The 27,986-nt window shown below is 40.5% G+C and overlaps 4 protein-coding genes across 11 annotated transcripts in view; 1 reads left to right on the top strand and 3 right to left on the bottom strand.

Annotated features, from left to right (window-relative positions):
• The window catches only part of LOC127372626 (paxillin), a 28,024-nt gene extending 23,370 nt beyond the window's left edge, over nucleotides 1-4,654 (bottom strand). The window contains exon 1 of one of the 2 annotated variants that reach the window (XM_051416558.1): nucleotides 4,379-4,654. In XM_051416558.1, coding sequence (XP_051272518.1) covers nucleotides 4,379-4,391 — 13 coding nt within the window. In that variant the 5' untranslated portion in view covers nucleotides 4,392-4,654. The remainder of the gene's footprint in view (nucleotides 1-4,378) is intronic. The other variant, XM_051416559.1, reaches the window with a different exon arrangement.
• A 5,088-nt stretch (nucleotides 4,655-9,742) lies between these two features.
• LOC127371772 (coiled-coil domain-containing protein 63-like) lies at nucleotides 9,743-16,762 on the top strand. The gene is made up of 9 exons (XM_051414818.1): nucleotides 9,743-11,872; nucleotides 12,629-12,751; nucleotides 13,274-13,455; nucleotides 13,531-13,715; nucleotides 13,793-14,010; nucleotides 14,095-14,169; nucleotides 15,161-15,323; nucleotides 16,283-16,396; nucleotides 16,555-16,762. Exons 1-9 carry the CDS (start codon nucleotides 11,762-11,764, stop codon nucleotides 16,596-16,598), a joined length of 1,215 nt encoding a protein of 404 aa, XP_051270778.1. The 5' UTR covers nucleotides 9,743-11,761; the 3' UTR covers nucleotides 16,599-16,762.
• A 660-nt stretch (nucleotides 16,763-17,422) lies between these two features.
• myl2a (myosin, light chain 2a, regulatory, cardiac, slow) lies at nucleotides 17,423-20,347 on the bottom strand. Its single transcript, XM_051416062.1, has 7 exons — nucleotides 20,204-20,347; nucleotides 19,511-19,603; nucleotides 18,878-18,953; nucleotides 18,697-18,801; nucleotides 18,526-18,604; nucleotides 18,245-18,293; nucleotides 17,423-17,904 (listed from the first exon to the last, which is right to left on the bottom strand). The coding sequence occupies exons 1-7, from the start codon at nucleotides 20,204-20,206 to the stop codon at nucleotides 17,800-17,802; spliced, it is 510 nt and encodes a 169-aa protein (XP_051272022.1). The 5' UTR covers nucleotides 20,207-20,347; the 3' UTR covers nucleotides 17,423-17,799.
• A 1,697-nt stretch (nucleotides 20,348-22,044) lies between these two features.
• The window catches only part of cita (citron rho-interacting serine/threonine kinase a), a 40,577-nt gene continuing 34,635 nt past the window's right edge, over nucleotides 22,045-27,986 (bottom strand). For all 7 annotated transcript variants that reach the window (XM_051415440.1, XM_051415443.1, XM_051415442.1 and 4 more), the window contains 9 exons: nucleotides 27,671-27,810; nucleotides 27,417-27,509; nucleotides 27,168-27,276; nucleotides 26,853-26,981; nucleotides 26,535-26,615; nucleotides 26,380-26,458; nucleotides 25,997-26,179; nucleotides 24,476-24,863; nucleotides 22,045-24,061 (listed from right to left, as the gene is read on the bottom strand). In XM_051415440.1, coding sequence (XP_051271400.1) covers nucleotides 24,038-24,061; nucleotides 24,476-24,863; nucleotides 25,997-26,179; nucleotides 26,380-26,458; nucleotides 26,535-26,615; nucleotides 26,853-26,981; nucleotides 27,168-27,276; nucleotides 27,417-27,509; nucleotides 27,671-27,810 — 1,226 coding nt within the window. In that variant the 3' untranslated portion in view covers nucleotides 22,045-24,037. The remainder of the gene's footprint in view (nucleotides 24,062-24,475; nucleotides 24,864-25,996; nucleotides 26,180-26,379; nucleotides 26,459-26,534; nucleotides 26,616-26,852; nucleotides 26,982-27,167; nucleotides 27,277-27,416; nucleotides 27,510-27,670; nucleotides 27,811-27,986) is intronic.

Here is a 27,986-nt window from a genome sequence, read left to right as displayed (position 1 = left end):
CTGGAGGAGATACAGGGGATTCTCTCAAGCCTTCAGATACTACATTGATTCTGTGTGTGATTTATATGCATGTGACACACACAAGAGACTTATCATCTCGTGTAGGCTTGCCCCCGTGTCGCATTAAGCCCCCGAAGGGTTACTGAAGTTGGGATTTTCAACAACAACTTGACAGGTTTTTTTTTTCAAATAAAGAGGAAGTTAACTGAAGGGGGATTTTTGTGAATGGGAACTTCCAAATCCAGACTGACTTAAAAGTGATTTAGTGTTATATTTCCATAAAGTTTGGAGAGTGTAAGAGACAGATTAAAAAAAGGAATGGTCATAGTTGAAGCAGCAGAGGCAGAGATATCCTGACTTTTAGTCCCCAATGTGGGTCAAGCCCCAAAACCGCTGGATCCTATACTTTATAATCACACTTAGTAGCATCTTTTGTTAGAATCTCCCTGCCTGTTAAATGCCTAAAAATCTACACCCTATGTTTGTAACTCTTGTCACTTGTAAAGGCTTTTTGTTAAGAATATGTGTCCACCAAGTCCTAGTCAAGAGTACTTTTAAAGGAACAGTTTAACATTTTGGAAAAAACGCTTATTCACTTTCTGGACGAGAAGATTAATACCACTCAGCTTAGAATAAAGGCCGGAAACGAGGGGAAACAGCTAGCTTAACTCTGTAACACCCCTCGTAGCACCTCTAAAGATCACTGATGACCACATTATATCTTATTTCTCAGTACAGAAATCAAAGTGTAAAAAGAGGATGTCACAGTTCTATGGAGGGTTATGTGTTGATAGTTAAGAGCAGTAACTTCTACGTCAGGCATATTCGCTTCCATCAATGGTGATTTGTCGTTTTAAAAGGTCCAGTGTGTAACATTTAGGAGGATCTACTGGCAGAAATGGAATACAATATTCATAGGTGGTAGTGTATAATCACCTGAAAATAAGAATCGTTGTTTTTGTTACCTTATACGGAGCCGTTTTTATCTACAGAGGGAGCGAGTCGCCTTTCACAGCGTCTGCTTGACTACTGTTGAAATCATTATATAAACTGTGTCCCTGATAGAGTGAAAAACTACCTTTTTCTTCTTTTGGTGTATAAACAATGAACCAACCTAAATTTAGACTTTGAGTTTCCAGGCTACATCAGATCTCATTTGAAGTTAGTAAAGAACGACTTTGCCCACGCCCACACCATGACTGACATTTCCAACACTGTAGCTGCTGTGCTGACAGGGCTCTGGGGAATCACTTCACTTCAAATGATGCCACTAAAACGACAGTAAAACATATCAGTGAACAGTTGATGTATTTACTGACATGAAAAGAAAATATTGGAACGTACTGCAGCTCAAATTCTGTAAAAGGAAGTTAACTTTGGAGGCTATTTGACATTCATGTCTTGTTGGTGCAGGCCCAGAGCAGTGAAGCAAGGAGCAACGCTTGGCAGCGCTGATAGCTGAGGAGGGGAGGTCAATGAAAGTTTGCCTCAAAACATGCAAGAGCATCTTAACTGCAAAGACTGTATAAATAAAAGGAGACGCAAATTATATAAATCAATGTCTAGCATTACAAAATAATGCTTTTGAATCTGACTTTCATTACTGACTGGAGTTAAAAACCTGATGATTGGCATCAATCAAGCATCACACTCTGCTTTGATCCACATCTTTCTAAAGGCTAATCTGCCCTCCTGCAAAGTCCGCCAGCTTTAAACTGACAATAGATTGCAGCCTGCAGCTTCCTATGTGGTTGACCACAGGAATGGTGGGGAGTGGGGAGAGAGAGGGTGGGGCAGTGCAGTGTTTAAGGAGGATACATTTTGGCTGAGGCCCAATCCCTGCATGTGGGCCTGATCCACCCCAACACCCTGCCTGTGAGCAGCGCTAGTCTGCTCCCACGGCTGGCACTGAAGGAAGCATGAGGATTTAGCAAATTGAGTGTGTGCACACGTGTGGATCACAGCAAAAGATGGGTTTAGGGGCAAAAGCGAACCTGCCAACCAGAGTAGCTGCTTTCCTGTCACATGTGATTGGGGCAATACAGGAATGGGGACTGTTACAAATGAACGATAAAAGTGAGGGTAAGAGGAAAAGAGAGATGTCGCTTTGGTTGGTGGAAGGTTTCTAGGCGCTGCTGGCTCAGCACTTGAGAAGAAGGACTCCTTCGCTAAAAATACATGTAGCTCTGTTGTCCTCTCTGAGGCTTGAGGGGGATAACTCCCTGCATTGCCTCACTTCAGCTCTTTGGGAGCTGCTTCTTTAGATCCGCAATTGCATTAGCCTAAACCATTTTAAAAAGTTAAACACTTTCAAAAGAGACAGAGAAACATTTTCCATCCGTGACTCCCATCCCAACACCATCCATTAGCTGTTGGGATGAGACAGAACAGAGCACCCAACCTTGAACAGGGGAGTATCTCTACCCTACATTTTCCCTAAGTTCGTGTGCCACATTTTTACACGTCTCTGCTAAAACGATGACAGAATTTACAACCCTGTGACATGGTAATTACACTGGGTTGTGTAACACTCTTTTTTAAGAATCCACTTTAAGGAAAGCCCTTCACCCATGTAAGCCGAGAAGCTATCCATAAATATTGACTGGCTATAGAGTGACCAATATTCTTGGTACAGTCTCACTTTCACCACCAAGTTGTCAAACAGAGAACTGGGTTTTGGCCCAAATTATATATATCCAGGTGTTCTGCTGAGGAGCCAACAGGATGGCAACGACTAAGAAAACACTGCACACGAATGGCTTTTTTCCTTACGAAAACACAGACAGTCTTGTCCTGTCTGGAATGAGATGTTAACATACTGTACAACAGAGCCGTATCGCCTATCTGATAGCAAGTCCACCTGCAGCTAACAGTGGGCGGTAATACTTTTTTGGATGGCTGATGCTAGACATTTATCAACTTTGACTTTATGAATGCATTTGGGTATCTTTTTAGCACCCAATGAACCCGACTCCTTCGATGCATTACACGGGTGTCCTGCTAAACTTAACCTTACAGTTGCCAGGGTAAAACTCAAAGCCTCATAAACACTAAAGTCAGTGGTTGTAAATGAATACAAAATCCTGATAGCAACGTGCAAGCTGAATTACTTCAGAAGTTTCCTTCTGGTTTTAATTACGTTGCACACTTTTACATCACTGAAGGGTGTGTGCGCATGGTTGCTTATATAAATTATTCCACACTATTCCATTAAACCTGTGGAGGATCCCACAAGGTGTATTATATCCACTACATGCATTGCCACGCTAAAACAAGAAGAAAAAAAAAAAGTGTTGGGCTCACAGCACACAAGAATTTTTCATTACTAAAATAATCACAAAGGAACTGTTACAGTGGGAATCTGAAGAACGGGGATCTTGTGTACAGCGAGAACACTGTGCCGAGCTCCCTAAACCCCTCCCTGTCACCAAAAACCTGTCCTCAGGCATTACATTTTCTGTTGTCACCAAGTGTGCAATAATTCCCTGAGTTAAGCTCATCTTTACAGGCAGAAGGACGGCACAGCTCTCCTGCATTCATCCACTACTGTGTCTGTGAGCAGATACTGCACTGGTGTGGCAGTCAGCTGAAACCAGGGTTGAATTCAAGCTGAAAATTAGTATCAAGGACTTTAAATGGGCTCAAGAGGTTCTGATCATTTAAGGAACACAACCACTCTCTCAATGATAGTTTTTTTTTTAATCAGAGAAACCAGCTGTTACCAACCCACCTGCAGTACAGGCAGTTATGTAATCCTGACAATCACCAGGAGGGGCTCAAAAGATCAGTAGCTCATCAATTGTCAAAGAACCTTGGTGATTGGTGGTGTAATTTATATATTTCTGCTAGTTATGAGCATAAAAAAAAGTTACAGGAAACCCTGCAGTAGCGTATCACTTCTAGTTAAGCGATGTGGAGGAAGTGTGAGGTGTAACTCGGCCACAAACACCGCCAATGTACCGTCCAGAGCGATATGTCCTCTCAAATATTATATATATATATACACACACAACACACACACACAATACATGTGTTAATTAGGCTAATCATCGCAACGAATCTGGTGCCTGTGCTCCCTGTGTCAGCACGCGGGGCCTTTCTGGGCATGTAACCTCGCGCTGAGCTCAGCTGAACCCGTATAACTTAACCTACCTGGACATATTGCTGACCCAACTGTGGTCCACAAAGCTTCGCTGGGTTGAATACACATCTAATGGCAGCATTATGTGTTTGCGCTAACAGCACGCGCATACGCTCGCACACGCTCGCGCACACACACACACACACACACACACACACACACACACACACACACACACACACACGCACACACTCGCGCCCGCTGTGTAAATGTTGCGTTCAGGGCGAGCGAACTTACCTAAATCATCCATGTTGGCCGGAAATCGTTCCAATGCTGAGAACCGGACCGGTCCTCCTCTGTCGATCACAGCTGGACTGGAAGCAGCAGATTCGGCTCCCAATCGCCAAATCTCGGATCCCAGACCTCCTTCGCTGAACGCAGTGAAGTTTTCAAGTTGCCCCTGCTGCTCGACGAGCCTCAAACACACTCACAGGCACACACACATACCCTGCTGCCCCCCTGGAGTCTCCAGCAGTCCACAATCCAGCCCCCTGCCTGCCCACCAGCCCCTACACGCAGGGACCAGCGACCTCTAGCGACAGAGAGTGGTGCTGACGAGACCCACCATATATTTTTAATTTGGAGTGTTTCTCGATTGTTAAGACGCTTAATGAAACCTAGTAGAAAGACCCCAAACTCCATTGGATCTGTGTCAAAACAACAACAAAAAGAAAACATCTATTTACAGCTGATAGAAATGACTTGCATGATTATGGATCTCTAATGCACATGTGTGAGACTCTATGTCCTTATCCATGTACAAATGCCACCTCTGTGTTGTTATTTGCAAGAAAGAGGCCATAGAAAAATCCAGAGAAACTTTAGTTTTTTTATATTTCTGAGTTTGGGTGAAATTCTTTATTGGTTCTTTGGTGAAGAAAGATCGCAGTACAAAATGCCATAGTGAAAGCCAGAATTTGTAAAGTCCAGTTGCTCTCTGTAGGTCATACATGTCAACGATCAGTTCATGGGTAAGACCAGTCAGACCTGCACACAAGAATGAAATTAATAAAGAAAACATTCAACAGGGAATCTCAAAGAAGTGTAAAACGTGCAGCAGGGTTTATTATCTTTAGTTAAATCATCTTTGGAAAAAATAATACTACTCATGCTGTGATACGCTTGCTTGCCTTTTTTTTGGTGCATACTGTAACTATGTACTGTTAAAGTTCATATTCATATTTTGTCCATTCTATAATGATAAAGAATATATTAATTTGTCCATAAGTCAGGTTGTTTGATGAAAATGTTCCCTTTTGTTGTATGTTTTTAATGTTTTGTGAGTGTTAGAGGAGTTTGACAAATGTAATTTTATGTCATTTTGGCTAGCGACTTTCAGTTTAGGCCTCTCTATGCAGACTGTTTTGAAAATGAATGGACAAACGTGTTTGAGCAAATGGGAAAAACTATAGTTGGCTGCAGCTCCATCATATAAAGTAGATTAGATGTGAACATTCTTATTTATATACATATTTTTCACAATTTGTCTTCACACCTAGTTTTAGTTTTAGTTAACTATAGTAACCTAGGTCTCTAGACCCACCTTGCATCCTTGATGGATCCACCCTTCCTGTGGGATCAGGATTATCCTGATTTTTAGCATAAAAACTATCCTAATCTCCACCTTAAAGTTTTGAAATACCCTAAAACAACATTTGATCTATATTCTGGATAACATCACCTGTTCTGAAATACACAAATATGAGATTTAATCATAGCTGGATAGGTTTTGAAATACTGGGCCCTTGGGATCAATAAATCTTATCTTGTTATTCTTTTGAATTTTCATGTAGCCTACTAGTTATTCTTCCTTTAAATAAAAGTGCCTAAACCCGAAAATCAGCATATGATTTTTGAAGATTGCATTAATGGGTTTGACATTTCAGTGACTTAATTCAAGGGTTCAAGGTTATTTTATTGTCATTTATGATGAAAGGTTGTAGAATGAAATTAAGATATAGTTCCCTTTAAGCTACTGTTACTAAAAATTAAGTCATACATATAAAAAAAAATCATTTGTCTGTCAGTCTGTCTGTCTGCTCCCTGTAGGCTATATAACAGCAGGCGCGACCATAAATGACAGCAAAACATGGCTACCGCCTTTAGATAACACTATGATTACTATAAATATTACGACAATTCATTATTTTCCAACACGTAAGTAATTCAGTTCATGTAAACCTACATAGACTCCTTTCCTGAGCGTCTCGCTGCTATTATAACCTATTAGACTAACTACTGAGATTCTATGTAAAAAAAAAAATCTACTTCACGTTTATCATAAAGCTCAGAGTATAAAAATCACTCCATGAAATCGGCTTTTTAACCAGAAAAACCGCGGTTCAACCAGTTTACTTGTATTTTTTGCCCGGCCAATATGGCGGCGACGTTGACGTATCCGAGCAATGGGCCGAAGCGGTCAATGCGGTGTCTATATATATATATATATATATATATATATATATATAATATATATATAAAATATATATATATATATATATATATATATATATATATATATATATATGTCCGAACTGTGGTCTGTTTGTGAGGAAGTCCAATATCTAGTTGCAGTGTGGTACTCGCGTGGTTAATGCCAATGTCGGTGTAGCACTATTAGCAGGCCTATTTCGTAGGACTGGCCGACATTTCCACCCTTTCTCATTTGCTGCTGTGAAATGTGATGGGTTTTATTTCCACAAGGCTCTTTATTTGGAGCTGTTGCCATGGTGAAGCGACACGGCTTTGGCCATGACAACGGAATGCAAAATCGATGGAACCAATAACAAGGAAGTTCTAGAACACAGGAAAACATCAAAGCCACAACTTTTTTTTTAAATCAAAGCCGGTATTGTAGTCACTTGAAAGTACTATAGGCGCACGTTACCTAACGCATATCCAGTTTTCTGAATTCATTCTTCATTTAAAGTTTTGGTAAAGGGAAGCACTAAAGATAACCAACATTTGTTACAAAACCAACGCTTAGATTACACAATGGAAACACGGGGCGATCGCACAGTCAATATGGAACCCCTTTACAGAGAGTACGAGAAACTGCTCAGTGACCACAGGAAACTCCGCAAACAGTACAGAAAACTAAAGGTCTCTAGCACCGAATTGCCGAAAATTATAATCGACCTAATGGACGGGAGTGACCCCGGCAATATCCCTCAAGTAGAGCTGACTGATGATGAGGCTGAGGATTTCCTGAGCCAACCAGGCTACCCTGTAGACACTGTATCTTTTCATCAGGCCCGCGAGGTCGTCGTCAAGAAAAACGACATCCTCCTTTCAAAAATTGCGACACTGAATGAAAACATCAAGGTTCTCCTGGACTTAATGGATTACTGTGTGGGGCAGAAGAAACGTGTCAAAGCGACACAGACCTCGACTGATTGGCAAGACATGGAGGACTCAAACAAATCCCTGCTGCAAGACAATAAGGCCTGTCAGGCAGTGAACTTTGAACTGCAGCAGGAAATTGCTGTCCTCTCAGAACAGAAGTGCCAGGTTGAGGAGAGAGAGAGAAAGGCCATGCAAGACAATAATGTTATTCTAGAAGAAGTCCAGGAGCTTCATACATTGCTCCAAAGGCAAAAGCACCAGACTAACTTAAATGAAGCGAGGGCCACGGCTCTCATATCATCACTGACATCGGAGCTGGAGGAAGCTCAAGTGATTCAAAGCTTCGACGAGCTGCTTGTGCTGCAGCTTAAAGAGGAGAGGGATGCCCTTCGGGAACAGGTAAGGCTTCTTCAGGAGCAGGTCCTGATGGGGCAGTCCCTCCCTCCCGTCAGTGTGGAACCGGACTTGGTGAGTGAACCCAACAATCTTTCACTCTTGCACAGGTTTGTCAGGGTCTTCATTCCAGGATGGAGGAGGTCTTACTCGAGCAGGGAAACAATAGAGTGTGTGGAGCCTGAAGTAGAGCAAGGCAGAGTGGAGACCCAGAGGAGGCCAACGTTATGGAGGAGGTTCACCCAGAGAGTTAGGGGGGGCACGATGGCTTAGGATGTAGGAGGAGTTGGTTTTGGTGTTGGGCATAATTAGGTAGTTTATGGATTAAGGATTAGTTGTTTTTTTTAAATGGGGAAAGTGAGGCAGACTAGACCTACTTATACATAGTCAAAGTACCTCATACAACCCCATTTAAAAAATCTGAACTAACCCTTTAAAGTTGTTTTCTCTTGGTGCTCCGGTTACCCCACCATCAAAAACACTTTTGATGGTAGGCTTTAGTGTAAATATTTAGGCTATTCAAAATGGGATAATGTATAATTAATTTGTTAAAAGGGTTAGTTCAAATTGAGGAAGCGATGTTGTACGAGGTACTTTTCTATAGTCAGCGTATCACCTACAGTAGATGGCGGTCAGCAGTCCCCCAGTTCAGAGACGCAGACAGGACTACCAGCATGGAAGCTAAGCAATATGCTGTGAACGGGGGCAGCAGAAAAAATATGTTCTAGCCACCTAAAAAAAATTCAGCTGAGGTATACGCTATATTATAATTTTCAGTATTTTCACCACTTTACCTTACTGTCAGACAGCCCTTTCCTATGGGAAACTTATTGCGTTTATGTCGCTCTATGCTCTCTCTTCAAGAGTCTGGTGGCTTTGGAGAGAGTGACATAAATGCTTCAGTCTCCAGTTGGAAAGGGCTGTCTGACAGCAAGGTAAAGTGGTGAAAATACTACTAATATAGCATACCTAAACTGATATTGTTTATTTTTTAGGTGGTTAAAACCTTCTGCTGCCACTGTCCACAGCACTATATTGCTTAGCTTCGGTGTTAGTACTCCTGTGTGCTTCTCCAAACTGGGGTTGTACTGACCACCATCTACTGTAGGTAACACTGACTGTACCTCATACAACCCCACTTAAAAATCTGAACTAGCCCGTTTAAAGTTGTTTAGTCTTTTGGTGCTTCCGGTTGATCCCGAGTTGACCATGAAAAATAATTATGTTATTTTTTAAATTAGATAACGAAATGAGTTAATTTTACATAAAATTAAAAGGTTAATTAGGATTTTGACTCACAGCGGGGTTTGTAAGAGATAATTAAACACAGTCAGTGTATATGCAGTCAAGAAGGCAATGCAGCACAGTTTGGAGAAGCAGACAGAACTATAGTTTCCATGGCAAAGCTATGTAGTGCATGTGAGGAATAGTTACTAGAATTGCTTAGCTTTAATCAGTGCTTCAGCCTACTTCTCCAACCTGAATGGACGGATGACTGCCATCTACTTTAAGCAATACACTGACAACAGATAATACCTCATACAACCCGACTTAAGAACATGTTGGCTTTCAGTGATTCAAAGTGTTCTCCGGGTGAATGTGTTCCCACCATCAAAAACACTTTTGATGGTAGGCTTTAGCGAAAATATTTAGGCTATTCAAAATGGGATAATGTAGAATTAATTTGTTAAAAGGGTTAGTTCAAATTGAGAAACAACGTTGTACAGATACTTTTCTATAGTCAGTGTATCACCTAAAGGTGATGGTTGTCAGCAGTGCCCCAGTTCAGAGACACAGACAGGACTACCAGCATGGAAGATAAGCAATGTGCTGTGACGGAGGTAGCAAGAGATTGTACAAAATTCCAAGTGAGCTAGACTTATAAGATCTGTGTTGTTTCCATAGTGCCACCTATGGGTGAAATGCTATCAGCAGAATTTTGTAAGATTACCTGGAGTTGTAATTGCTTGTCTCAATTGCTCTGGCAGATTCACATTTTCAAATTAGTGTGGCAATGTCAGGCTATTTGCACCTGTCTTCTAAATTTGCTTGTATCTCCAAATTTTTGTGCTGCCAAAAATTTAATGATGTCAAACACGATTTTTTAAAAATGTGACTAAATTTACCATAGAAGGAGCAACTGCAAACAAATTCAGGATAGTTTAGGCCAATAACTTGAATCGAGGGGGGGAAAAACATTTTCTTCTGCTCTCACAGTTCAGGAGTAATGAGCAGAAATGTAAGTTGCTTCGTAGGGATGGGCAGATTGATTCTGCAGCAGCAGTACATCAATACTTACAAGCTACTCAGTTAGCATTGATTCCTTTAAAAACTGTAAAATATAGTTAATAAAATGACATAAATAAAAACCATTAATTGTAGGCCTATTTGGTTTTGTAATACATGTGTTATTAATGGCCAGTATGTGTCATGTGATTTGCCTTTAAATGTAATTATTTTCTTCTTTTCCTTTAAAAAAATATCCATTATTTGGAAAAATCATATACCTGTTTAAGAAATGATCAGTATCGGTATCTGTATCATATCGAATTTAAAAAGTGCGGTATTGCCCAGCCCTAATGCTTTGTAAATGGATGGCTACACCAGAAAATAATCAAGTCTCTTTTGAGGCATTGTTCAACTTTAAAAAAAACTTTTTTTTTAGAACAATATAAAGACACTAGCCTCTTGAGACCCTTCTTCCACTGTGATTGATTTCAGATAATGAAAATGCAGAATAGGCTCTTAATCAGCCAGTTGCCTGGTGACCAAAGAGGAGGCAGATAACATTGATATCATTAATACTCTGATGGTTTATGAAGTTCACATTTTTGTTTTCTAATAGTCATTTTCAATGCTATGAAGTTGATCCTGAGGATAGTACATGTAATGAGTAACATGAGCAACATGTATACACTCAGTGTGTCTGAAGATAGTCTTTTCAAAGGATACAAGAACACTAACCTAAAAATGGCTGTACATTGAAATAGAAAGGGACCGAGGAGTTGTGCTTGCCTCCCTGAACACTCAGCACAAATCAATGCTTCTCACAGAAAAGTCATCCATTATTTCTCAATGGACTAAATGCTACTTAAGAACTGTATTAGATCTCAATATAAATCCGTGTGAGAGGCCATTAATTGCAACCTCAGCACACTATAGATTTGTGTAATATTCCTACAGGGAGTTGCAGTGTGTGGTGCTCAGCAGAGAGACGATAGTGACTTTATCGTGGCTTTACACAGGTTTTCATGTATTTTATGTGATTTCAACAAGATTTCTGTGGAAGCTATCATTTTTATCTTGCTGCATGATGATGTATAGGTTTCCTTTTGAGGAATTACTTGAGATTAGGATTCATTAGGCCCGTAGAATTAATATTTTTTTTATCAGGGCATTTTGTAGATACTTTGAGTATTACAGCCCTTGATGATCATTTTTGATGTCCATTTGATTTATTTCATCTTTCATATTCCTTCATGGCCGCTAGGGGGTAATCATGTACAACAAACTTATACCAACTTTCAGATTTTCGGACATTTGGTGAGAGTTACCACTCAATACTGGTGATGCTGTTCCTTTAGATGAAAACTCAAATGATCCTGACACTTCAACAGTAAATAAACACAGACTCTTTTAGAATGTTTATGTTTGAAACAGAGAAAGGCTGCAGCCAACAGTTTGAAGAAAAAAGGTTAATCCATAAAGATATTTCTCCTCTAAGAGAGACTTCCTCCATTTTACTCAGCAGGTAGGTCATTATCTTCAGAAAGAAAACTTCATATGGTTATGCGCCAAGCTACAAGCTACTGTGGAGTTGAGAATAACCATCTAATCACTATTGCTGCAGCAAATCTTGCTGTGTATGTACGTTAGATCAAAATGGCAACAGACATTTTGAAGGAGCAATACAACAACCTGCAGGAGGAAAATGACCAATATAAGAAGCTCATCAGCCAGCAGAGGGATCATTTGGTCTCTCTGGATCAGGAGGTAATGTTAACTTAAACCATAAGTTGCTATAACTTAACGTTACTCCTACTGCTACTGAAGTGTCTTAAAGATCTAAAGATTAAAGGAGTTTTTTAAGTGTGTATTTGACTTGTAATCAATTCTTTTAACTTATTATTCCTGTTGAAGAGATTATTTTTAACTCTGTTTTTGTTGAGATATGATGTAACGTTAGGTTATGATATATGATATGCTATGTAACTTATGTAACGGTAACTTAACTTATGTAACGTGAGTAACGTTAGAAGTCACAGTAATGGTAACAGTAGTATGTACAGTAGTAATGATACCAGTAATAGCAGGTTCAGTGTAACGTTAAATATGTTGTGTAATAGTATTTATTAAGAGTAACAGACTTTTGGTGATCCAATACAGTATGGTCAGATATATAATAGTCAGATATATAATTATGACATTGAAGTTAAAGAGTTGTCTTTTTACTGTAATTTGAGTCTATTTGGACACTTGAACAGTGTAGGAATTATATAGTAGGCGTTATAGCCCCATTGTCAGGCTGCATTGCTAAAAAATTGAAGGGGACATTGTATTCAAAGGGCTACGGTTTATTCAGGACAGGTATTTGAACACCTTCAAATACTCTTAAAGCTGAAAGGCCGCACTTCATCTTCATAGTGTGTCGTTTAAAATCCAATGTGCTACAGCTAACAGAAAAGGAAAATGTGTCACTTTGTGCACAGGAACAGAGTGCATTGTGTCTTCTTTTCTGTGTGGCTCCAGATAACAGCGGTGGAGAGCAGGATTCAGCAAAAGTTAACAGTCCCAGGTGGCATCTTCAAACAACAAGGGAAACACAGCCGCCACAAGAAACACATCCGCAGCTTGGAAAACAAGCTCAACCAGGTACTAATGCCAATAAAATACATAATCTTGATACTGACTTATTACACACCTTGATGTTACCTTCACTCAAGTCCCCTTCGTAAGTACTTTAAAGGAAGAATTTATCATTTTGGGAAACAAACTTATTTGATTTCTTTCTTTGATTTGAAAAATTAGATAAGAAGATTCATATCACTCTCATGTCTGTCCGTTAGATATGAAGCTACAACTTAGAGATGTTAGCTTAGCTTAGCATTAAGAGTGAAAGCATGGGGAGTTATATGCTGCAGAAGGCCCCAGGAAGTCAGTGCACCCAGATAAAAAAATAGTCCAGCAACTTCTTGTAAAACCACCGCTGGCAAGATGTCCCTTATTTTTCCATATTGAAGGTGGCGAACCCTCCTCATCACAGTCTATGATGTTAGCCCAGATTTTCCACTTGACATACAAGGTTAAGCCTGACTTTCACACACATTTCAATGTTGAAATACGAATAGTCCCAGAGTTTAATCTCAACTCGAATTCCTTCCTTGTTTTCTATAGGTCACTATTAAGTTTGATGAGATACTCTGCGGCAACATGGATTATCGCAAAGACATTGCTCACATGCTGCAGCAGAAAGACTTGGGGTGCAAAATCAAAACTAATTTCAACAGACAGATAGCCTCACAGCAAAGCATGATGGAGAAACTGGGGTCGAAGTGCACCCTCGCTTTCCGCCAGAGGTAAATTCACGTTTGTGAAGTGCTGTATTGGAAAGGTTGAGCCATGTTGTTTGATGTGTGTTTGTTATGCTGCAGGTCAGAGGCTGAGAGCCGAACACTGGAGGTGAGGAAGTGCATCGAGGTGGAGAGTAATCACTTCATCAAGAGACAGATGCAGCTGAAGATTGTCATCGACCATGACGCCAAATTGCATTCATTCATGGAGAGGAAACTCCAGGAAATTATTCCTTTGGAAGACGATGAAGACTACAAGAAGAAAAGTATAATATTCCACAAGGAATTAAATAATTTAATGTTTTTCAGACAGAATCTGACTTCTGTGACCTTTATTATGTAGGTGCAGAGAAACAGCAGCAACATCAGAATGCAGCGAATATGCTGGAGATGTACATGCAGGGACACAGTACGCTAGTAGAAGTCATCGGAGAAAGAGACCTGCGTCAGATAAGTCAAGTGTTCATGGATAAAGAACAGAAGAATTTCACTCATATTGGGTACATCAACGAGCTGCACAACAAAAGGAACATAATGAAGAACCGCACAAACAAGTTGAAGGCAAGTGCTTATCCTGCCAACGTGCTCAGAGACATAGTTTAACCTAGTGTAAGTTGTGTAAATATGCATGTGTTTCTCCTTAAGGGTGATATCCTGCTCCTGGAGCAAGAGAACGAAGGGCGTAATGAGCAGACTAAGAGCCAGCTTGAGGATCTAGAGGTGAGTCTCACTGTCAGACCTATGCACATAATGCAGTATGTAGACTATTTCACAGTTTCAGGCATAGTGCAAATATTATAACTTTGCCCTGGTGTATTTTCTGGTGCAGTTTGCTTTTTTGCTAATACCTGTATATTTATGTAAATTATAATTACATACAATTATTGTATAATGCTAGGTAGCTCACAAGAAAGAAATAATGAGAAATAAACTTGCATCCAAGCTGTTTCCTAGCAACGCGTTTTCAGGTACAAATCAAAACAGCTGTTGGTTTCCTAGATAAAATTATTTTTGACCATGACATAGATGAAAAACCTGAAACTTGAAAATCACCTCATATGAAGACAACTGAACCAACAGCATTTGCAGAAAGACATCTTCTGTTTGTATATCACTGCATCTGAGTCACATATCCAAAAATATATCCTTTCATTCTTACAGAGTTCATTTTAACATTTAATTGGTCACTTACAGACCATTCTGAGAGCATGCAACTATATACTGACACTATACTGTCACATATGAAAGTATCTCAGTCCCCTAATAATTAATGTATGACTATATAGCTAGTAAATGAGAATAATGTTACAAATCCTCCTCCTTGTTTGTTATTAACATGGATATTTTCCCTATTGTCAAAAGACAAAAAGGCTTTGATTAAGTACTGTCGTCTATTAATATATTGTATATCCCATTGTTGGAAATGTCTCATGAGGTCACAGCTTTGTTCAAGATTCCTTTTTTAATATATGTTTTTATACTTTATACAAAGATTACATGACTTTGGATCTTAAAGGACCAGTGTGTAGGATTTAATGGCATCTAGTGGTGTAGCTGCAGATTACAACACCCTCACCTCACCCTCCATTCCAAGCATTTTGGAGAAACTAGTTGCAACAAAACTCACAAAACATGTAAAAAAAAAAGGTGAAAGACCCTTTCTAGGTCCAGCTGCACTATAATTATTTTCCTGTGTCTTTCTGTGCTGTAGTCTGAGTTGCAGAAGAATAGCCATCTGGCCGACACCCTGGAACAGCAATGCAGTGTGATTCAGATAACTCTGGACCAGCTGCGGACTGCCATCAATGTCCTTTTCGATGAGATAACGCACAAATCTGTCACTGTCACTTTTGACAACATTGTACACTGCATTAGTAGGTGGAACTTTTAACTTCTTAATCCTGCCTCTGAATATACATTTCCCACATTTTAAATGTTCTATATGTAACTTTGAGAAAACCATTGTTATTAATGACACCAGTGGCTGTTAAGTGAACTGCAGTCAGCGTCCTGTTGCCCCATACATAGTCCATAGGCGCGAGCAAGCATCATCCTGGGCATCAGCCTAAAATAAATTACAATCATATTTAGAATAACATCACTGTCTGCAATGTTCCTATATATTTTTGACCACTGACTCCAGGCTACTAACTAGCTTGCCGTTTACAAATCTACCCATCAACCAACACCATGAAGCATGGCCTGGTTGTGGACCCAGGCGCACCAGCCATTTTTCCCATTGTGCTTTGCCAAGGGTTTTTTGAAGTGGGTTTACCTGTAGCGATGCGTCTGTGTGATTGGCCCCCCTCAGCTAGTTGGATGCCCCTGCCTTGCATTGCTATTGGCTAGGAGAAAGCAATCGATTGCCGTGTACTGTTGCATCATTTATTATTGACTGTATGACATAGTGCATAAGTTGGTATCATGGATCACGTTAGCTGGTGAAGTAAGTTTGTAAGCTTACATCAGCCAACTAACATATGCAGATAGTATTTTGCTAGTGCTAATGTTAGTGAGCAGGCAAACTAAGGCTAGCCAGCTGCAACCCAGCTGTACTGAATACAATATGGCGCCCCCGCAATGACAGCCCGAGGAGTCTGCATGACGCTAGCTGACAGTATCTTGCTACATTAGCAAGATCCAATCCACATCCCTACATAGAAACGCATTTAAATCAGTTCACAGGCAACTGAGAAAATCGGGGAAGGTCTCATTTTAACAAAGTTACATTACAATCTGTTCCCACATTAGCAATAAACAGTGATTAATAACCTACGAGAAATGCTTCAGAATCTCACATAGAGGCTTTAACAACTGTTGTCACCTTCTTCAGGTATCCTTGAGGAGTGCATTAGCGACCTGCTGATCCAGGCCAACGATGTGGACGATGAGCAGATGCAGCAGCCTCCTCACAACCTGCTGTTATCTAATTCTGACTTGCTACCAGGTATGAAACACCTAACCTTTAACCCTGCAGTCAGACTGAATGATAAAACTTCAAAAAGTGACTGTTCTTGACCAAAACTAATAATTCTGTATAATTTTAACATGTTCTACCTGTTCAACCATAAACTGTATGCTATACTGTATGTGTGTTTGTTACAGGGAACAGCACTAAGTCTACTTCACGCTCACTAAAGTCAGCCTGATCCAACAGAAAATGGCACCTTCACATGCTTCCTTTTCTCATTGCAGTGAAACAGCCTCTTACCGACAATAAAAACCCAATTACAGCATCATAGCTGGTCCATGTAACATACAGTACAATCAATCATTTCTGTATTAGATAGAGGATAAAAGATGAGAGCATCAATATTGAAGCTGCATTCATTTTTTGGGGTTTGGGGTTCCTTTGGCTGCTTGGGGGCAGAAGAGTAAACAATGTGTGTACTTTAGCCACCTCTGCCCCTCCAAGGTCTTACAAGTGGTGTAGGGGAGAGTGGCATCCTACTGTGTGCCTGTCTCAAACTCCTCAGTATAGCATTACCCTCCTTACATCATCACAGCACTAAAATAACAACAGGGCTTTGTCTCACTAAAGCCCTTTGTTTCAGTAGCCAAACAATTTAATGCATGCATGCACGCACGCACGCACGCACTCACTCACACACTCACACACTCACACACTCACACACACACACACAATGCACACATATCCTACTTTGTACATGCGTACGCAGGCAAATACACACGGACGCGCACACAAAAACTATCCCACCGGCATGTTTTGGATAAATCTCTCTCTCTTGGGATTTCAGGGGATCTCCAACCGCTATTCTCAAGTACACACATTCACTACCTAACATGGAATTAAACTACTAGCTAGTGCAGGCATGTGTTCAAGCAGTAATTTGATGATCCTATAAACACATGAGCACCACTCACAGGAATAAAACTTATTTTGTATAGTCTCTATAGAGTTCCCTCACTGTGTTGTTCATATATTTTAAAAAATCAGAATGACAAAATGGGCTCCTGTCTTTGAAAACTTTTATTAGACGAACATGCACAGACTTAACAAATGGATATTTTCTATGAAAAAGAGAGAGAGTGTATAAAATGATGAGGCGGACTAATTTAATAAGTCTCAGGTGGATGAGGGATCATACTGTGGATAAAGCAGATATGAAGCAACACAGCTCACTATGTTGATGTTGTCAAATGGGCATTTTTGGGTCCTGGCAGGAACTTTTGATCCTCTTGAGTACTGTACAGAGACAATGCAGCCAACATAAAGATGTGTAAATACACCACAGTCCATATCTCCTTCAAGGGGCAGTGGGCCAGTTTCAAGTCATGTACGAGCAAAGAGACGAACTTTCTATTTGATGAACATGTTGACAAAAAGGTTTACTCCTGGTCCTTTTCCTCTCCATGGGTAATGATGTGAACCAGGTTCTTGTAGTCCAGGTTCCCTGCTACATCTGGGGGGAAGGCAGCAAACATCTGCTCCATCTAACCACCAAAAAAAAAAAAAAAACAGATATTAGCATCACTTTTCCCTCTTTCCCCTTTTACAAAGACAACACACATCTCAGTGTGCATGAGAAGGTGTGTTGATGATTCACTGATGGGTTTGTTTTTGGATGAAAATGTTTCTGACGTGGATGTAGACGATCGTCACGATGACGTTTATACCTCTGTGTTTTTGGACGGACACACACACACACACACACACACACACACACACACACACACACACACACACACACACACACACACACACACACACACACACACACACACAGCAATCTGACATAATAAGGATAATTACTGCAAAAGGACTAGAGTGTACCTCTTCAGGGGTGAATCGGTCTGCTTGCGTTGTTAGCATATGTGTCACACTGAACAGGGAAAAGAGAAAAAAAAAACACTGTATGAGATGACGAGGTTCACAACAGGAGGAAATTATGCGCAGGTCATTATGGCTTCCTTTATTGTGGAGTTCTGGGATGAATGATTGCACTCAGATGCGGTCATAAATTGTGAGAGAAAGCTTCCATAACGCTGCCTGCAATGAATTTCCATATTGCAAATTGACGTGGTGTGAGGAGTGGAGTGTGTTGAGTCACTTACTAGTCCTTCCTCAGCACCCCTTTCCCCTCAGGGTCAAAGACTTTAAACGCGTTGAGGATGGTCTCCTCTGGATCGGCACCTAGATACATTACCGGTTAGCATATTTAGCCAAACATAGTTTAATTAATAATTTCCAGATTCGATTTTCATCTTTAGCCCGTGTATCCTTACCTTTCAGCTTCTCACCGAACATGGTGAGGAAGACGGTAAAGTTGATTGGGCCTGGAGCCTCTTTGAGCATCTCATCAATCTCTTCCTGTTTCACATTGAGACGTCCTACGGCAACAAACATTCAACATGAATATCAGTTCACAACCTCTTGTAAGGCTGAATGTGGGTGATGTTGACGTACCTAGAGCAGCAAAAGTGTCCCTCAGGTCATTCTTGTCGATGAAGCCATCTCTGTTCTGGTCCATGATAGTGAAGGCCTGAGGTCAGTACATATAAATGAGTCTCCTGGTCTTGAAAAGGGATAGTTGCAAACAGATTGTAGCCACATGCTTCCAGCCCAATTCAATCACTGTCGCACTGTTTTAGATTCCCTTTCTACCCCTGAATATTTTGTCTGCCATCTTTAAAGGTGATCACTGTTAAGTATTTATAACCTGCAAGCCCCCTGGGGTTTAGCCTGGCATCCAGGGCATGCCCAGCAGTTTATCTGCACCCTAATCACTGATGACACACTCTGGATGTCTGGGCACCACTGACCCTCATACCAGCATACCACAAGCCTCACTGTTGCCAAGCCGGGGGCAGGAAAATAGACAGGTGGACATAGTACAAGGATGAACAATTCGAAATGGAGAGACGGAGGAGGACGTAGATGGGACTTCTGTATGTGCTGCTGAGTATTTTTAAGAACACTTGGATTATAATACTGGACATGGTGAGCTAACATGCATATTCAAAGACCCTTTACACAACTCTTATGTCATTCACAGCCAAATCAAATGGGTGAAATAAAAATGGGTTGAGCAGCTTTCACCTCTTTAAATTCCTGGATCTGAGCCTGCTCAAACATGGAGAACACATTGGAGTTGGCTCCCTCTGCTGTCCTCTTCTTGGCTTTCTTGGGGGCCTTTTGGCACAAAGAAAGGAGAGATGAGGTAGACGCTACATGCCGGTTAAAGTAAAGCTAATGTCAGACAACATAAATAAAAGGGATCGTATGGCTTAACAGAAAACTGTTTCTAAAAAGTGGGAGATTGCTTTCAGTAATCGTGCATGAACTTCATTAAATTGCTTAGAAGATTTATATCTGCACAAGTAACAATATTTTCCCTTTAAAATATATTGTTTGTAATTTAGGATGCATTAAATGTAGCCCATATAAAGCAACGCATTCAATGTCTGGGGAAAGGTTGGTAAAAATGAAACAGTGCAACATAAGCTACCAGCCAGTGTTTTCATTTTTACTTAATAATCATCTACTTCTGCCAATTATTAATCGCAGAAAATGAATTTATGCTCAGAAATATTGAATACTGTTAAAATATTAAATGGTTTCAAATTATAAAATGAGTATTCAATTATTGCTATCATCTGTCCACACAAAGTTAGCATCCTTGATGTCAAATAATCATGTCCCATATCTGTCCTGCACCATCAGATGGCCCACACACACACATACAAACACACACACACACACACACACACACACACACACACAGCGACTTACCATGGCTGAGCAGCTGGGAGGTCAGACCAACAATGATGCCAGTGAACAATGGGGAGATTGTGGGTAGCCTTTTGTAGCCCCAACCCTCATCTCCACTGGATGATATTTATAAACTATGTCCTCTTTAGGAAGTAACAGGTAAATGATGCTTCATACAGCACATACAGTATTGCATGCTCGCAATAAACACTCACACAGACACACACACCCTTGTGTAGTAGCCATTCGTCCTGCGTTACCATGACTGACATTGGACAAAGAGATTGGAATAACTGGTTTAGAATATCAAGAGCAGACTGAAGGTTAAAGCACTTAATCACTTTAAACTGTTTCTGTCCACAGACCAGTTTTGACTATCTAAACTACAGAACGTCATGGTATTAACTTAAAATGCAAATGACTGGTTTTAAAGTCTGCACTTCTTCTCTTTTTATACATGGTATGAATGACATGGGTGCTATTGTTGAGCCAGAGTTTCACTGCAGAAGAGATGAAGTCACAAATTTGTTCTCAATATGGCAGAAATCAGCCAGTTGTTTGAACTACCCAAATGGGCTTTTCAGATTTTTCTGAACATAATTACAGTAATCTGATTACAATCCACTTTGACTGGCCATAACCATCTTTTTGTGTCTTTTAAAATACCCAGTGCTACATATATCTATCTATATATATCTCCAAAGACTGGGATTTTCAGGGATTTTACCTACTTTCACTAACAAAATCATTTGTCACTGTTTCATTTGATATTCTAATCTGTGTATCAATCATTTCTTGTCCTCGCTGGATACAAGACATGATGAGAGAGCGTGAAAATCACCAGCTCATTAAGTGCAATTTATTGACCTGTCAGGACCGCTTTACCGCCAACCTTAGTCACATTTCTCACATGCTTGTTCACATGACTGGCGCCAGTTTACTTTTCCCCGACATTGTCATAGTGCAGTATTCATGAGAGCTCAGTTATTCTTTAAAGATAAATGCACTTGCTGACAATCACGCCAATTAAATGTCTGACAGGAAACTTTCTCACCTAGGTTGGCTTCTTCTCTACTGGAGCCTGTAGATGGGGAGATGGCAACCATGGCAAGTTGTTCATTTCGGCCCACAAAGAAGGTTAACATGGGGAAAACACTGATTCTTAAAATTCATAAGGAAGCCAAGCCCCAAGGAGGATTTACTTTGAACACTGCATTGATGTAGGCTTTACAGAGCTTGTGAAACTAAGCTCAGTGTTGTCGACAGCAGTAGGTGCGACATACTCAAGTACTGACTGCACATGTCCTTGCAATGTGCTATGTCTCTGTACACCATTAACAGCTCATCCAGTATCACTTGTGGTTTCCCAGGTCAAGAAAAGTGACAGTCTGTGAAAATGAGCTGAATGGGCCGGGTGAGGAGGTGAGGCCACTATATAAAGAAGAGGCGCTGAAAGCCTCGCCGCACTCAGTCCACTCACTGTCACATAAAATGCTGTTGATGAGCGAACAGCAGATGTCAGCGGTGTTGTCTCGCAGCGTAGTGCATACACGGTGGTCAGAATTAGAAGAGTTATTGTTAACCGACAGAGCAGATGCTATTGTTGAAAACTTTTCTCCTTCAGCTCTTCTCAGTTTCTGATCCGAGCAGCCGCTGCAGCTACCGTGACTGGAATGGCAAGCCATTGTCGCGTTGGCTGAGCGCTGGGATCAGACACCTATAAATAGACTAACCTCTTCTTAACACAATGGACATGGACAAATGGTCATTTCTCAGGCAGCCTAAAGTGTGAGTGGCAAGTGGAAAGCAGATATTGCTTGCTCGTAGGCACACAAGCACAACATAAGGAGGTAAAGCAGAAGTGAAAGACAATGGTTATAATATTTAATATTCTGTGACAAAATCTCTACAGGGAACGCTAATAAAACATTTGTTAGCAGACATCAATATCATATCCAGCGGTACGGCATTATGATTCAGGATCATGTGAAAGGAAATACAAATTAAAAAAAAGAATAGAAAAATAAAATAAAACCCTTGTTGTATAGAGTTCTGTAGAGACCAGTGGAAATGTGTGCAATCTGCAGCATTGGGTGCTTTTTGTTGAACATTTGTGACCAATGAATCAGTTCTTTCTTCTTGGCTTAAATACATTCAGGAAGATTTTTACGTCTAAAAAGAACCAAAGCGGATTCAGAAAGTTGAAGAAACATCTTCCTATTGAGCCCCCTACTGTTAACAGACACACTGGGCAAGTTAAAGTGTGGCATCTCTCAAGTGCAAGCACCTTGACAATGAGAGAATTTGGGCAGATCGAGTGCGTTTCATGGTTGGACTGGCTGTTTAACTTGCCAAGAGTGTCCTAATAAAAGGAACAGAAGAGGTTTAGAATCGTATGGGTCTACTGTGCAAATAGGTAATAGATAAAAGAAAGGAGATGTTATTCACGTGCTTCATTGTTAAATTGTGGAATAATAAAAATATAACCCAAATGAGGCAGAAGCAGAAGACAACACTCCGTTTCATTTCAGATATACATATCCATGCCATTTACGAATCAAGAAAAAAACAAAGATTATTTTCATCTTCACCTTGAACAATTTTGGGTTATATACAATATATGGGACGTTGTACAAAAAGAAATGCTCAAGTACTATGTTGTAAGCTTCAAACATGATTTTTTTTTACACCCCCCTCCTGTTGTATACTTCAGCACTGAGGTTTTGCCTTTGACAGATGGAAGTGCATACACAAGTTGGATCCAGATACAATCACTCACTTGATAAAGGATGGTTGGACATATTAAAAGAATACTCATTGGACATTCAAGAGGACACGTAATCACTTTTTTCTTTAACAAAAATAGACATGGCTTATCCAGCCTTGAAATTCCTTCTCAATATATATAAAATTATGTCTTGTCTATTTACAGTCAGATAGCGTTCTGAAGGATTAGAAACTCCTGCTGAGGATTGTGGGTAGTGCAGTTTTAGTGTCGACCTATCTAAGGGCGGACAATCATCTGGTGTGTGGTTCTACAGGGCAGGGAGGTTTCATTTATTTAAATTTCATTTAAATTTGTTTGTGCTCCAGCCATGTCCCGTCACCGTAACTAACCACAGTCTCGACTGAAGACTGAAGTTAACAGAGAATGATTGTAATTAGCTGATAATGATTGTGTGTAGACACGTCAGCGCAGGGCTGGAGCCACAAATGCTGTTAGATGCACTCTCCTGCCCTGATCTATAAGCTACTGAGGACGGAGCTGAGCATGGAGAGGAGCCAGTTGTATTAATGCTATCTGCCATTTTCACTAGTGACTGTAAATTTGTAAATATTTAAGTCAATACATTGACTTGTAAGATAAAGTTGCTACGGCTGTGCTTATCTATTGTAGTCACTACTGTCTGGAGTTAACTGAAACTAGCAAAACCCACCGAGTCAAGTTTAAAGTTGAGAACTCATAAACCATATATTGTTTTGGAAGAAGAAATCAAATTGAATCACTAATCCTTTCTCAGAGTACAGAGCACATACTGAAATATATCTCAAAAAACCCTGCTCAAAAAGTTGCTGAATATGGCATTTTGTTGACCTTTATTGAGTCGGGTCAGTTCATTGAGAAAAATAACCTGATTCTAATGACATCTATTTATTTCTCTCGTTCTCTCTCGGTTCTGATGGCTACAGTTGTTTTCCTCTGTGGGTTTGTCAGCTTAGATGTCAGGCAAAACTGATGTGTGGCAGTGTTTCATCATGAGTTGGTGACATTCTCACTGGTTCACTCTGCTCCCTTCTTTCCCTTTCCAAAGATGAATCTCTCTGTCCATGCTGGGTAAGTGGCTCTGCTTTCTCTCAAACAGAGGATTGGTCCCATACCTGTAGGATAAAGACATAAAGTCAGGTAAACACTTGCGTTGGGAAAAGTAAGGTGATCACCAAAGTCCTTCAGATTCTTCCTCTAGGCACTATGAATATATGCACCAAATTTCATGACAGTCCATCAAGTACCAACTAAAAACTAAAAATGTCAACCCACTGGTAGCACTAGAAGAAAAGTCATGGGGTCACCATTAAGTCATTAGAATTTATCTTCTATGGACCACAAATGTATGTACAGAATTTCATGGCAATCCAACCAATAAGTTGTTGGGATATTTCAGTCTAGACCGAAGTGGTGGACCCAACGACTGACTTTGCCATCCCTAGATCACCTAGTGTCATTGTACTTGAGAAGTAACAATAGTGCATCAACTGTATACAGAAACAAACAAAACGAAATGATTCACAGACCTTGTTAACCGGGTTTATGGGTGTGCGACCAGAGCCAGTATGAAGCCTTTGCCGCTCCTCGAATCGTCCGGGGGACCTCTCCCTACGGACATCCATCATCCGACCGGGAGAGCGGTCCATTCGAGGGTCTGCCATGGCCCTACCCGGGGAGCGCTCTAACCGAGGGTCAGCCATGGCCCTGCCTGGAGACCCCACTATCCGGCTCTCCAGCATCCGGCCAGGAGACTTCTCCCTCTCCAGTGGACGACTGGGGGACTTATCCCGTCGAAACTCTGTGCGAGCCTCTCGGTAGCGGTGAGGTGTGCCGGGATCTCCATGAACTAGGGGATTGGCTGCCAGCCTTTTAGAGATGTGCTCATTGTAGGAAGGAGGTCCGCGCTTGTTAGGGCTGTTGGGGAGGAACCAAGGCATAAAGACGGGCAGGGAGCAAAAGGTTTGTGCCTTGGGTCATGGGCTTTGCTTGGCACCGTCAGGTCAACAGATGTGGTGAGGATGAGGGACTCACAACCCAGCTCATTTGAGAAAATGTAGCGTATTGCTATTCGTAATTAGAAGAGACTGAAACCATCTACTCGATTTTGTTTTCTAAAAAGAGAATGGAGTCAGTGGCTGATGACAACAACCATAGAAGAAAGCTTTGACTGGCTTTCAAGCCAGTTTTCAAATTCAGCACAGTGAGAAATAAAGGGTCAGTTGTGAGAGAGCTTCAAATTGTAATAGACCAGCCTCATGAAATAAAAGCAATGACTTTATTCAACAATTTATTTTCTACATTTGATAGGAGGTTTTTTTTTTAAAGTAATTTTGACTGAAAGAGACATATCTCAGGATTTGTTACAGATAAAAAATGAACTCTTCCTCCTGTAGAGAGCAAAATAAAGGTGTTACTCTCGTTTTATAACCAGATCACATAAAGGCCAAAATTTAACCATCACCACCTGTGGATGCCAACCTGTGCCCAGCAATGCCAAATATTCCCATTGACCCTTCAACAGCACCAGTGTACACCGGATAACTCTACAGTTTCCGTATAAAAGTGAAGCCCAAACCTCATAAAAAACAAAACAAAACAAGAATAAATAAGTAAAATATTCAAGTAGACTGAGAAATTAATAATCAAACAAATAAAATGCACATCTTTCTAGAGTAGGACCCTTCAGTAGACACATTTATTTATTCATTTATATAAGATATGTAAATAATGCAGCTGTCAATCAAACAAATATGGGATGTCCCAAATTTAAGATTGGCCAATTAAATACAGAGTTATGTATTATTTGTACATTCTGGTGCAAATGTATATTATTATTATTTAATTTTTTCCTTTAGAAATAAAAATGTAATTTACTAAAATAAGAACTGTGTTACAGCAAAAAAACAGAAAGCTGACAGCTCGTTGTGAACAGACATTATTTGGGACATTAGATATGTGTAATTGTGTAAATGAGTTATGAAGGGAATGGGAAAGAACAGACAGAAGTGTGACCTGTAGCAGGTTTAACAAATAGTGTATGTGCTCACCTGCGTCCAGAGCCATTCCGCTGCAGGTCTCCTACACCCTCTTGACTCTGGACCAGGTTGCCCTTGCAGCAAATGACCCGCAGTTTGTTCTGGTAGGAAGAGGCCAGATAGATGGCCCCAGAAGAGATGGCTGGGCCAAGGTAGCGTGGGTTTGGGATATCCAGGTGTGCATATGAGTGGGGCCTGGAAAGAAATAAGAACATTAGACACTGTATCTTCGAGACATTTATGGAGCACTGGCAGTAATGGGAAATTAATTAAATCACTACAATGTGCAGTGATACTAATTAAAAGATAAATAAAAAGGATGATGATGCTTACTGGAAATTGTAAACCCTAACTGATGCACTGGTACTGATAAAAGGAGCAGAAGGCAGTCTTACCCCAAAGCAGCATGTCCCAGAATTTCAATAACATCCAGAGAGTTGAAGTAGGTCACAAACAGGTAGGGTTCTCTATACGCTGAAATACCAGAAATTCACTTAACATCATATCGTAAATCACGTATTGACCATTAAAGAAAGAAAAACATACTAACCAAATGAGAGAGGCAGACGGCTCCATTTGATATCATCACTTCTACTCCTGCGGCCGTATGCATCTACAAACACACCGAACTCTGCAAGAAAAATTCCAGGTATCATACAAAATGGCCTGTTTATAGAAGTTAACAGTGATGATGAACACCGTCAATCTGTCAGAAATGTGACGTAGAAATCAAAAAGAGAATATTATTCTCCTATTAAAATAAATTCAGTTTTTGGCTCTTTTACTCGCACATGTGTTGACACTGCACACACCACACACTACATCCTATATATGTGTGCCCATACAGACAAAAATATCAAAGTCTAACCGTGGAAACAGAGAAGGTATTCGTCTTTCTGTGGAGCCGTGGTGACCTGGATGATGGAAATGGGGAAGCTGTGGGAGGATGCGGCGAATACAGCTGAAGCTAACGTCACATCGTTTTTATCCAGGAACTCTGTTGAAAGAAATCATATCAGTATCATTCAGCTTGTTCAGGTGTAAATGTTGAAACCTCATAGCAATAGAAACATAAGACTGTAGACTTGCTTTGAACATCATCTGGATGGCAGAAAACATTGTTTCAAAATGTTCTATCAATACAGGATTTTGTATGAATAAATAAAAATGGTGTGTGACCTACCTTCCAGCACATACTGCTTCATCTCAATCTCATAGAACTTGTTGGTGCCAATAATGATACTGTAGCCAGTGAAGTGGATACAGCTGCAGGGCTCGGATGTCTCAATCTCCTGCAAATACAAACAAAAATTCATCACTTTTTCCAAACTCATTACTACTTAAAGGAAAATGGAGCGTATACTTTACTACAAAACACTGCTTCTCCTTTCTGATATTATCATTCATCTATCCATCTTTAAGGCCCACTCACCTTCCTGATGCAGAACTTGTTCAGGCTTTCATTATGTCGCAGAATTGTAATCTTATTAGGCATAGCAGCACAGATACAGGTCCCATTATCAATCTGTAAAGAAAGAGCAGCACCGCAAACAGGACAGCAGTAAATATCTGCAATCAGACAGCACACGGCTATGCTATTACTGTGATGTTAAGCTTATTAACTGACTAAATGACAGTCTAACTAGAGGAATTTTGCTCTGTAGAAGTGGTGACAAGCTAACCCACCTTTCCAGAGGAGAAGAGGTGGCATCCTTTGACTGTCTCAAAGATGAAGGGATTGAGGTCAGGCTGAGCCGGGAGATGTGACTGTGACAATGACTGTTTCACCTTCTTGATCTCCACCAGACACAAGGCCCTGTCCTCTCCTAAATGACACAACAAACACACCACGTGCGATCAGAAACACAAGCAATCTCCTGTTTAAAGCAGTGCATTCACACACACGATGACTACCAGCTAACGGTCTCTAAAAGACTAAACCATATATACATATATATATCATGCTATATGTTACAGTACAAGTACATGTAAGGATTATCTG

The sequence above is a fragment of the Dicentrarchus labrax genome, unplaced genomic scaffold (assembly GCF_905237075.1).
Source record: "Dicentrarchus labrax unplaced genomic scaffold, dlabrax2021, whole genome shotgun sequence".
NCBI classification, from domain to species: Eukaryota; Metazoa; Chordata; class Actinopteri; family Moronidae; genus Dicentrarchus; species Dicentrarchus labrax.
The sequence above is the reverse complement of the archived record's forward strand: the minus strand, read 5'-3'. Positions and strand labels throughout refer to the sequence as shown.